The sequence below is a fragment of the Corvus moneduloides genome, chromosome 2, assembly GCF_009650955.1.
Source record: "Corvus moneduloides isolate bCorMon1 chromosome 2, bCorMon1.pri, whole genome shotgun sequence".
Lineage (NCBI taxonomy): Eukaryota > Metazoa > Chordata > Aves > Passeriformes > Corvidae > Corvus > Corvus moneduloides.
Genome location: NC_045477.1, coordinates 119,231,854 through 119,243,404, shown reverse-complemented (window position 1 = coordinate 119,243,404; position 11,551 = coordinate 119,231,854). Strand labels below are relative to the sequence as shown.

At 44.4% G+C, this 11,551-nt stretch overlaps 1 protein-coding gene across 2 annotated transcripts in view; it reads right to left on the bottom strand.

The window, feature by feature from the left end:
- The window catches only part of C2CD2 (C2 calcium dependent domain containing 2), a 31,959-nt gene continuing 20,408 nt past the window's right edge, over positions 1-11,551 (bottom strand). The window contains exons 8-15 of one of the 2 annotated variants that reach the window (XM_032101074.1): positions 11,419-11,480; positions 9,643-9,782; positions 9,234-9,405; positions 8,378-8,491; positions 6,005-6,132; positions 4,953-5,265; positions 3,188-3,224; positions 273-341 (exon numbers count right to left, since the gene is read on the bottom strand). In XM_032101074.1, the coding sequence (XP_031956965.1) occupies positions 3,199-3,224; positions 4,953-5,265; positions 6,005-6,132; positions 8,378-8,491; positions 9,234-9,405; positions 9,643-9,782; positions 11,419-11,480 (955 nt within the window). In that variant the 3' untranslated portion in view covers positions 273-341; positions 3,188-3,198. Of the gene's footprint in view, positions 342-3,187; positions 3,225-4,952; positions 5,266-6,004; positions 6,133-8,377; positions 8,492-9,233; positions 9,406-9,642; positions 9,783-11,418; positions 11,481-11,551 lie in introns of both variants that reach the window. The other variant, XM_032101073.1, reaches the window with a different exon arrangement.

Sequence of the window (11,551 nt, the reverse complement as noted above, 5' to 3'; positions counted from 1 at the left end):
TTAATAGTGAACATCCTTTTATGCAAGTCATCAGCCATATTTGTATTCTCTAGTACTGCTCTGTAAACAAGTGCTCAACTGGTGAGCAAGGATCCCATCGCAGAGGGTTCGGGTTTATAGGTACGGCTCTCCCGAAGCACCGTTCAGTTTGCTCTTGCTCTTGTTCCTGGAAAGGAGCTTCTTGCTCAGAATCCGTGAGAGTGTCCCCCCCTTCTTGCGGCTCTCCTCTGACAGAGGCTGCTGCAGGTACACCAGGTCGTTGTGGGACTGGCTCATTCCCGGGTCCTTCTGGTGATGCTGCCGGCGGAAAAACAGCTTTGCGCTTTTCTTCAAAATCCCACCTGTGGAAGGAAGAAAGTGCAGGACACTTTAGACAGAACAGGCTGCTGTCCTCCTGAAGCTCAGCTTTAATTGCAGCATGACTGAGAAAAGCTGATGCTCTGATTTAAGCCAATCTTGTGGAAGTCTCCTTCCTTACACTTAGTTCCAAATGCTTTCCTGGAGGCCACGCTAGTGGTCATACACACATGCACAGCAACTGGGGTGGGTTGTACCCGGGGCTCTCACATGTGAAAGAGGCACATCCAATCTTTCCAACCAGTAAGGTAGAAAGGATTTTATAAAAAGGATGAAAGAGAGGAAATAATGTTATTCTTTGTTGTTTCAGAGATCAAAGGAGGTGAAGATCAGCCCGTGAGGCACCACGAAGTGAAGGTGGCATTTTAATTTGAAGTGCAGGACAACAGTACCTGGCAGTAAACCTGTGTGCAGTGGTTCTGTACAAGCCAGGCAGCAGGTGTTCTGTACAAATTCGGCAGCACCACCCAGAGTAACACTCACAAAGCATTTGCTATTTTAAAGTCCTGTTAGGAATAGCAATGCACTTCAAGCCGATTAAAAATAATATTACATCTGCTTCCAACAGGTTCAGAAGTCTGCCCAAATCCCTCCTGCGGTAAATTAAGTTGCTTTATTTTGCTGTGTTCCTTCCCTTGACCCCATGTCAAACCCAGCATGCAGCCAAGGCAATTGCAGCTGTCATCTCACCAGGGACTCATGTTGCCAACAGCAGCTCTCACTACTCCTCTCTTTGCAAGCTTGGGTTGTTTGTGCAGCCATTCTGCCAAATTCCACCTTCCCTTTCCATGTGTGCCCATGTGCCTGATGTGCAGCTGGCAGGGACACTGCTCCAGGCTACCAGCACCACTCAGCCTGGTGTTGGGACATCAGCTCTGTGTTAAAATAGCATCAGTTTCGTATGGAATTGGGCAAGGGTGTTGTCCCAGGTGGCAGGAGCCAGGTGACAATCCAGCCCAAGAGCTTCTGGCAGTCAGACTTGTATGTGGGGACAATCACCTTCCTAGCAAACCTTCCACACCTCCTCCCTGCACCACTATCAGGTTTCCTGATCCTTTCTCAGTTCAGCTATTAATTCCTCTCATAGCATGGTCTCGATTCTGCTTTTCCTCCCATTGCAAATGGACACAAAAAGCAACACACAGAGCAGTTCTTGCACGGGACACTGCCACTAGCTAGAATTAAATGTTTGTCCCCCAAGGACCTGACAAGGCCTGCGTGTCACTTTGCACAGTGACAGCTGCAGAACAGGTACTTGATAGCAGCCAGATGCTGCTTTGTGCACACCAAAGCAGTCACAAACATGTACTGGGTTTATTACTTCGTACTTTCAGGGCTAAGCACTCAGCACCTGGGAGGATATTCCAGCCTGTTTGTTCTGGCAGCTGCTGAGACTGTCCTCACAGGGCGCAATGGGATGGGAAGCAGAAATCAGCTGAAAGCAACCAGAACTCGTGGATTTGAATCTTGACTGCTCTCCCATCAGCCTCTGATTGATCTTTTTGGCAAGGCAGTACCACTTCAAGCTGTTGTCAGCAGCATAAAAGAAGCAGTGCTCCAGCCCAGGACACCGACAGTTGTTGATGTGCAGAGGCTGGGGGGATGCAGAGGCCCCGCTGCTGTGCAGCTCCTGTTTGAGCAGGCAGCTGTTCTGCCCAGCAGCCCTGGCAGCTGCAGCTGAAGCCCTGCCAGCAGCAGTAGGACACAAGGGTTTATCCCTAAGCAGGTTTTTAGTCCCATCCATTCTGTCATTCAGACTGATTTGCCACACCAGGAAACAGCACCAAACTGAGAATGTCCCAAAAATTGTGCCGGTGGCCTGGGACACCTCCCTGCAGCTGAAACACCGTGGGCAGCGCTTCCCTGAGAGCAACACAGGCTTGGCACAAGCAGCAGCCCCCCGACACGAGAGCTCCCTGGTGTTCAGTCACTGCTGCCTGGAAGCTTGCCACATGCCCATCAGTCTGGAGCCAGTCTGGAGTGTGCTGCCTGGCAGTGGCTCTGGCTGCTGTGGAGACATGCAGCCCTGGGAGGGAGGCAGGGCAGGGCAGGGCAGCAGCCTGGCAGTGCTCATGCTGGTTTATGTGCTGGTTTATGTGCTGTTTGCATGCTTATGCCTCCAGTTCAACAGGATCCATGTGCCAGCCCTGCCCCCAGCACCAGGAGATGAGCAGAGAGCACTGTACGAACTCACTGCACTAATGTAGGGTGTTCTGAAAATGCTTGTGGGGATGGGATCACTTCTGAATCTCATTTGTGCTAAGGGAGGAGGATTTCCTTCCACATCTACAAGGATATGAAGAGAGATCACTTTCCATTCCTTCCCAACTTCCAAAACAGTTTTTACACAGGTGGTTTTGTAAATACCTGCTGGTTTTGTCAATACCTGAGATCCCGGTAGCTCTACAAGTTAGGCTAGAAAACCTTCATCTAGAAAACTGTAAGCAGGAGGTTTTTGAATAAATTTTGAATAAATATCTATATCCAGTTATGGGTTTGCATGAGCAGATTTTGACTGATTACCAGATACTACAGCAATGGGCATGATGGAGAGAGATTAGGAATGTAGAGCATCCCTCCAAGCCATCCTTGCTGCCCTCTCTGTGTGACCCTCCTGGACAGCACGACCACCAGAAGGATGATTTGCCACAGCAGACTGGTCTGCTAAGACACCTGAGCACAGGAAGGTAATTCTGGAAGGAGAAAAGGAATGGATGGGGGAAGAGGAAAATGGGTGCCAAACTAATTTTTGCTTCAGTTTTTACAATGAGTGTCTCATTGTAAAGCTACATTTTCTTAGGGATAAAAAAAAAAGACAAAAATAACTTACTGTGTAGGTAATTAATTCTGGCTGGCATAGTAGTCATCTTAAGTTTATAAAAGGGACCGAGTAAGAAAGAGGAAGTCAGAAAGGTAAAAAACCAACCAACTAAAAATATGCAAGAGTAAAAAAAAAGTGCTAACTTTAAGACATAAATACACACAAAAGGCTTTTCAAAGCAGAAGGGGTTTTGTTTGGGTTTTTTGCTGTGTTTGGGTTTTTTGTTGTTGCATTTGCGGTTTTGTGGTGGGTTTTTTTGTTGTTTGTTTTTTTGGGTTTTTTTAAGGGAAAGCATTTGACAAACAGAAGCCTTGAACTATTCACAGCTCACTGAAGGCAGGGGGGTTGAAATGTTTTCCTATCTTACTCCATAAAAGCTACTCAGCTGTGACAAAGCAGAGATTCAAGGCTTCCACAAAGACATCTGTGTATAAAAGAAAGGGATTTGAGACAGTTTTTTTCAAGTATTTTTTCAAGATGGTACAACTCTCTCAAATTAGAGATATTCTGTGGTTTTATCAATCTTACGCTGAATTGTGTAAAAACGATCTTTAGAAGTCTGATCTCTTTGCACAGGGAAACCCACAACTAGACAACAACTCACATACAAACTTCCACTTGCTTGTTTTAGAATAACACGTTGAAAACAGTCCGGAGGTTTCGCAGTTTCTCATGCAGCTTCCTAAACCTCTCCAGGCTCCAAAATGAGACAAATCCCTTGACAACTAACCCACTCCCCTCACCCCAAACACACCCAAGACTTTCCAGTGCCTGAGCATGTGTGTGGCAGGGATTGTTGCAGTACCCTCCTGATCTCTGATGTGGAGCAGCACAGCTGTGGGAAGGCCAGAGAACTCGATGCTCTAACGGAGGGTCCTGACAAAGAGCTCCAGTGTCTGCCCTGTGTGTGGGGGGGTGATAATCCAGTAAAATAGGGAGGTTTTGTAGTGAGCCATTTTCAGGATCTCTGGATGAGGAAATGACAGAAAATAATAAAGCAAAAGAGAGGTGGATATGGGTGAAAAACACAGTATTTCTGCAACTTTAAGGTGGAACCTGTGTGCCTGTTTGGGGCACAGTCCACTGTACTGGCCCCTTTGTAAGACTTGCTAATAGCCCCTGAGTTTACCACACAGCCACAAACCACTGCTCAGAGGTTACTGGATTTATCAAGTGAACACAAAGAATCCTAACACATTTTCAAACTGCAGCTATTCAGGTGTGTAACTACCTAAGAAAAATGATCTGATGCCTTATTTACTTATTAAATTACCTTTTATTTCTTTTTCTTTAGCAAATGATGGGAGAATCTGTTCACCAGGCAGTTTCTGCTTCAGCTGTGGTGCTTTCTGAACACACTTTAGTGAGGGCAGGGGAGCCTTGTGCTCAGAGATGTGAAGGAGGAGGAGGAATGTATTGGAAAGCAACTGAGGATCCCTGCATTTTTCACCTTGGTAATGGGGCTGCTAATATAGGGCAAGTCCTGGGTTACAGGAACACCATTTTCCTTGAGGAATTGATAATGTGACTAGTTATTTCTCTCCTAAATAACTGAGTTGGGCATAGTGAGCTGCCAGCTTCTAAGGATGAGCTGTTTCCTCGTGGAGGGGAGGGTAAGAAAGCCTGAGCTGGCTCAGACCTGCAAGTGAAACAGCTTCAACCAACACCACAATCACAGGAGTTTGAAGGACAAAAAAATCAATAAGAAGGATGAACTACTGCAGCCAATTCTGTAGAGAAAGCAGTTGCTGAAGTGGAAGTGAGGATGACGTACCTTTAGACTTTTTCATGCTCCCAGTTTCTGAAACACTTAATGAGCTCCCAGATATTTCTTCAGAGGTCTGGTCTAAGAGTGTGCTGGTGTCCCACTGCTGGCTGCCATTCTCCAAACCCCAGGCCTCGTGGGTGCTTTGCTGTGGGTCGGTGTCAGGGACTCTTTCTGAAGCACCCAACGACTGCTTTTCATCAGAGGTGATTTTTGCAACAGCTTCCTCCACAGTGGGTGGATCTGCTTCCCTGCAGGAGCTGTCCATGGCTGCAGCATAGTCCATCATCAGTGAAGCTTCACTGTCCTGAGATAAAGAGGTCTGCCCAGTGGAAAGAAGAGACAACACTGACAAGTCATCCTCCTGGAGAAGAACAAGCCTCCCTGCAGGAGTTATTTTAACTCTTTACACTTGTATTGCTTAGGACCATCAGCAAATCCCTTGAAGCTTCCTTAGCTCTACTAAAGGAGAGGAGCATTTAGCAAAGTTTTAATCATGTTGTAAAGGCCAAAGGAGTGAAAAAAAGAATTAAGTAAATGCCTTCCACCTACCCCTGGCCCCACTACAAATAACAGGACTGCCTATATGTGCTGCTGTAATGAAGTGTCAGCATACAGAGAGAATCTTTTGGTCCTTTTAAGAAAATAAACATCAGAGCATTTCATCTTGTCTCCTTGTTTGCCCACCCTCTGGAACAGCGACCAGAGAACCAGAGTTTTTTCAAAGGGTTTTAACAGCTTTGAAAAATAAATAGAAAAACCTTTCATACTTTTTCTGTGCATTTTTCCTACATGGGTGAAACACACAGAAGGACTGATTATCCTCTCTTCTCACCTAAACTGATTTTCCCAAATCCCTAACACCACTCCTATCCAAGGACACTGTGCATTTCAGTGAGGCTGTCAAATCTAACAATCAGAACCCAACACCCTGATTTGGCTTAACTTGAAACAAGTTACAGAAATAACCTGGCACACAAAACTGGATTCTGCAGAGACAGAAGAAGCATGCTTAGTTTACAGAACTAAGCATTAACTCTAAGGGTTGTTTTCTGCTCTACCTTGGACACCCCTGATATGATAATGGTGCTTTTCTTTCGAGGAGACTTCAGCTTCTGCTTTGCAGACTCGCTCAACTGCCGAATGGCTGCTTCTGCCACAGGGTCGGTGCCATTCAGTACCAGCAGCTCTGAGAAGAAAGGATTATTTCAGAGAGGAGAAGGAAGAACAGGAAAAAACAGAGCAGAGACAGGCAGAGTTTGTCCTTGACTTAAATTTCACAGAAATGGCATAAACACCACAAACGTCTTCCAATTCACCACCCGGCCATCAGGGCTTGTCCTTCCCTCCTGTCGCCCATTTTTGGAGAAAAGGTACTGAAGTGGCACTTACAACCCCTTTCCACAAGAACAAAGGAGGTTCTGGAAGCCTGGACAAAACATCCCATTATTTCAGTGCATTGCTGTCCTGTGGTGACAGTGGGGACATCGTGAGTTACCACAGTCATGAAGAACCGTAGTTCTAACATGGCACAAGGCTGGCACACGATGCTACTTCCTCAGGTAGTTTTTTTGTTATCTGGCTCCTTTTCCAGACGTCCCCCCTCAGCATTTCCAGATTTGCTACGACAGTGTGATAGGATGGGGAAGGCAAAGTGGCTGCCTCCAAAACCTGTCAATTCTACCCCCTTTTCCTCTCCAACCACTGCACAGGAATATAAAATCTTCTGTGTAAAATGCTCTTTAGTGACAAACACAAGTTTATTTTTAAGCATGGCCCTTTCTGCCACCTAGGACACAGGTGCTTTGGGCACAGCAAATACACACTGATCAAATTCATCAAGCTCAGGAACAAACAAGGCTAAGAAAGTCAACAAGACAAAAATCCCCATGTTCGACTGCCTAAGGTGGACTTTTCTGGCAAGACTTTTAACAACAACAAAAGAACAGAGGGAGAAATAGCACCAGTGTTAAGTAAATTGAGCAGTGCCTTTTGTGACTGGGACATTACTGCAATAAAAGATGAGGCCTGGAATTTAGGTGTATGTGTGCACAAGGGGTGTGCATGTCTGCACACTCATCTCAAACCTTGACTTCTTCCATCTCCTCAGCCCCTGCATTAATTCTTATTGTTGTCATCACTCAGAACTATGGCACAGACACAGCATATTTCCAGAGTGCTTGCTGCTATTTTGCCATGATGTTTGTAGTAACTTTTACCCGCCCTACTGCCATACCAAAAGCTTCTTTGTATTTCTTTCATTTGGCTTTTGTTCTAATGAGTAATTCTTCCTGCAATAAACACTTCACAGAAATCCCCCTGCACTCCCAATAAGAACATTGTCTGTAACAATATGGAATAAGCTGTCTCCAGATGACTTTTCCAGTAAGTGTTTTGTGTCTTTAATACCATAAACACTCAAGAGAGTCAACTCAGAAGTCTTGCACTATCTTAACATTTCCCAAATTGATGTAGTAATACCACACTGCTTCATGGTATCTGAATATTTCTTATCTTACAGATAGGAAAAGATCCAAGTGCTTTTACAGCTATTCATGGTTACTGCTTCTTGCCCTTCCCCATATTTGTTGCCCAACACATTTGTGTCTCTCAGAAACCTCCAGACTGTGCCAGGAGCAGTCCAGATCATCTCCAGATTGTCCCATCTCCACTCAGATCTGTACATAGCAAACTGAACTCCACCCCAGGTGCCCCTGGCAGCCACACTGGGTCACAGCTGTCACTGCTGCTGCCCACAGAGCTACTGAAAGGTTCAGTGGTGACCACACACAGGGCTGAAAAATATGCTGAAGATTTAGAGCTGCAACTTGAAAAGGTAAATTCCCCAGAGTCAAAATCAGGTCTGTATATAATTCAAAGTGAATTTATAATTAAAGTTATTGTCAGTGTCACCTGACACTCTGAAGGCACTTCAGCTGTATCCAGGTGACTTAGGAAGGTGGACAAACGGGCACAGCAACCCCAAGAAAGCCCAGTGGCAGGGCTAGGAAGAGGATAGAATCTTCCTTACATCAGTCCAGCCTCTGCCTTCTCTTCAGACACAGGGGACTTAGAGGTACATGTCACAGAGTTTTAATTTAGTGCAGCATCCCCCATGCCTTTAAGAAAGGAGGCATCTTTCATTCAAAAATAAGAGTAAAGACTTACTTTTGGCTTTTCTGCAGTCACCTCCCTGCTCCAAACCACAGCTCATTGTTACTTATTCAAAACCAGTAATTTAAATTGCCTATTAAAACCAGACTTTTACTGCAAAGCTGCCATACCCCAAACCACAGTGCTTTGTGACATAAACATCTCAGTGCTGCTGACAGGCAGCAGCTGTATGGGTTGGCTGTTATTTTAACAGGATCACATTAATCCCATGTGCAGAACAGAGAAATGTTCTGCTTAGCAGCTTCAAACATTTTTATTACCTGTATCTGAAGATGACAAAGTTTTGCTGACTGGAGCACCATGAGAGTGGAGGGCTTCAACAGTGATATCCTTTTCAGTCACCTTTACTTTAACAGGAGTTTTCACAGGAGAATCTGAGGACCAAGTTTTTTGGTTACTTGAACTGGTCAAGACATTTTTTATTACATTAATAAGAATTTATTGTACCGGTTCTGCCTGTTCGAATCATAAGTGTTTGAGAAAATTGTTTAACAGAAATTCTCAACAACACATGTTCTGTGGCAAGCCTGACCCCAAAAGGCCATTGAAGTGTAAGAACTTATTGTTTTTTAAATTTCCTACTGTAATACGTTAGACAACACCCACTTAAGTAGAAGATTTGCTTTAACAACTTAAAACAACACAGATATTTGTGAGACTTCACACCAAGATTGTTCACAGGTTTTACTCCTATAATTTTCCCAAGAAAAATTGGAAAATCTGCTCCTGGAGGACAGGCTGAGAAGGATTTTGTGACCAGGTAACACCAACCTTCACCAGAGATGGTAACATGGATCAGGGTTAGAAGGCACAGGATGGTCTGTCATCAGCAAACCTCTGAGAGTGATGTAACCAAAATCCAGGCCTTCTGCATTATCACACCATGGTAATAATTTACAGCATGTATTAGAAGCAGCATTAACTGTTCCTCTTGTAAGAAACAAGTTTTCATGAAAATTAAAAACCTGATTCTGGAGAATACGAACAAGAACCCCACCCCAACACATCAGAGCACTCTGGAAAATAGCGCCTTCCTGACATCCCACTCCCCAGTGCTTCTCCCAGTGCCCATGGATAAGCCTGGGAGGGAACACAAGAAGATCTGGACATGCTGACCTGTGCTCAGAGGGGATGATCTCCCTTCCAGACGAGGTTTGGTTCTCACAGCAGTGACAGTGGTGACCACGGTCCCACAGGGCATCACAGTGCGATCCTTTTCGATCTTGGTGGCCAGCACTGGAGAGGAGACCTGCCGTGCCTTCAGCTCACTGGGTTCTATAAAGGAGAACTAAGGAGACAGAAAAACACCACCTCAGAAGCCCAGTCAAGCAAGAAGGACACGCTTTCTAGCTGATATTCCTTTAAGGTTTTCGCTGAGCCAAACTCAAGAGTCAATTCTTTTGATAAGACACAAATATTCTGCAAGCAGAACAGGCTGCTCTGACTCAGCCACAAGTCCAAAGCACGAGATGAGCATTCCCAAGCACTTCCTGAAGTAAAAGATCCACCCCAAACCCAGCAGTACCTCTGCACTAATGGATCCCAGCCCGGGCCCTGGCTCCGAGCTGCTCTCCCTGGCCTTGCTGTGCAGTGCAAAGCTGTGCTGGCCAGAAGGCTGTTTCCTGAACAGGTCTAGAGGTACAGTCACCTTCCCAGAAAAAGGACCTGGAAGAATAAGATCAGCAAGGTCAGCCTACATCTAAGCTGTCAGGATGTGTAAGGGAGACAATATGGGAAGGGAGGAGGAAAATTCAGGCAGATAATTGCAAGAATTGGTTCTACACCACCGGGCAGAGAAATGACATTTTACACCTTTCTTTCCATTTTACAACTATTCCTCAGCCTGGCCTAATACTGTGCAACAGGAAAGAATGGACCCATGAAATATTACTTATTTACTGTTGTTTCTGGCCATTATTTTTCCCCTTTAGGGGAAAAAAGGAGACAACTGTTAGGTTCTTGGACCATCTCCATAACCAGTTTCTGCATCTTTCATTTCAGAGGATGATCTGGATTCCTGGTAAACTCGTGCATCACAACAACAGTGTTTCTTAATTTGAACTTTAGCAGAACTTCAGCAGTTCTCTTGCTCCTCCTCTGACTTTATCAGCTCCACTAGACTGCAGCAAGCCGTTAGCAAAGGTACTGTACCATTTCAGAGATGAAATTCTAGTTCTCTGTGAAAAGTAGAATGTTTAAAAACAATGAATTCCTACACTTCACTGGCCTTTTGTGGTCAGGTTACCACAGAACGTGTGCTGAGAATTTGTATTAAACAATTTTCTCGAACACTTATAATTTGAACAGGCATAACAGGTATAATAAACTCTTGTATGTACCTGTATTATACAACTAGAGATCTACATTATATTCACATAACTCAGCTCTCTGCTTACTAATGTGATTCTGAGTCTTTTATTTAAATTTTTGGGAGAAGAACAGCTAAATTTGTATGGAGGGGCAGAGGGGGAGGAAGAGAATTGGCAGTGCAATCCACTGGGACCTTTTTTCTTCAGGAAACCAGGCTGAAAGTTACACTCAGTAGGATGTAGAACAATCTTGGTGTTTGATAGACTAAAGATGCTGAGGTACAGTCAAGACTAAACTTTGTGCAAGAAACAATACAAATTTCCTGACTCCATATAAATCCCACATTATTATTGAAAATAAAAAAGAGCATCCATATCAGAGCAATTTTTTAAAGCTTTTGCCTACATTTGACTTTCCAACCCCTCCAATAACCACAGATCATAAGCAAGGTATTGCACAACTTTGTGTATCTAGATTATTAAAAATAATTCCAAACCAACAGAATCGAGTTGTAAAAATGTTTGAGCCCCTATGTTTTATATTTAATCCAACATAATCAGAACTGGAGTGTTTTACACCTGATTGTGATTTTTATACCTGAACTGTTAGGCAGTCTCTGGGACTTGAAAAGGAAAGATTTAGGATTAACCCACATGATTCCCCTTCAGCCAGAGAAAGAACTCAAAAGCTTAACTTGAAACCAAAAAGGTTCACAGTGGATCTGTTAGATGCTTAGAAGGCTGCAAAGTATAGGATATCAGCACCTGGAAGACTCAGTGTGTTGACAATATTGAAAGAAACTCAAAGATTCTCTGTAACCTCAACCCAGTGCATGACAGAGGCACCTGATCAGTGCATTCTCCTTCCATCTGTGACTACTGATGGATCTGAGTTTCTCTGTGGCCATCCAGAAATAAAGGAGGACTTACATCAACACTCAGCAAAGCTCACACACGCTGATCATGCAAAATAATTCAGTCTTAATACTTACTATCCAACTTTCCATCTTCTACTATTTGCAGTTGCAATGCTTTTGATTTGGCACTTAGTTCACTGTGAAGGAAATAAAACCACGTTAGGTTTTTGCAGGCCAAGCAGATTTTCCTTCCCACATAGGTCTTCCC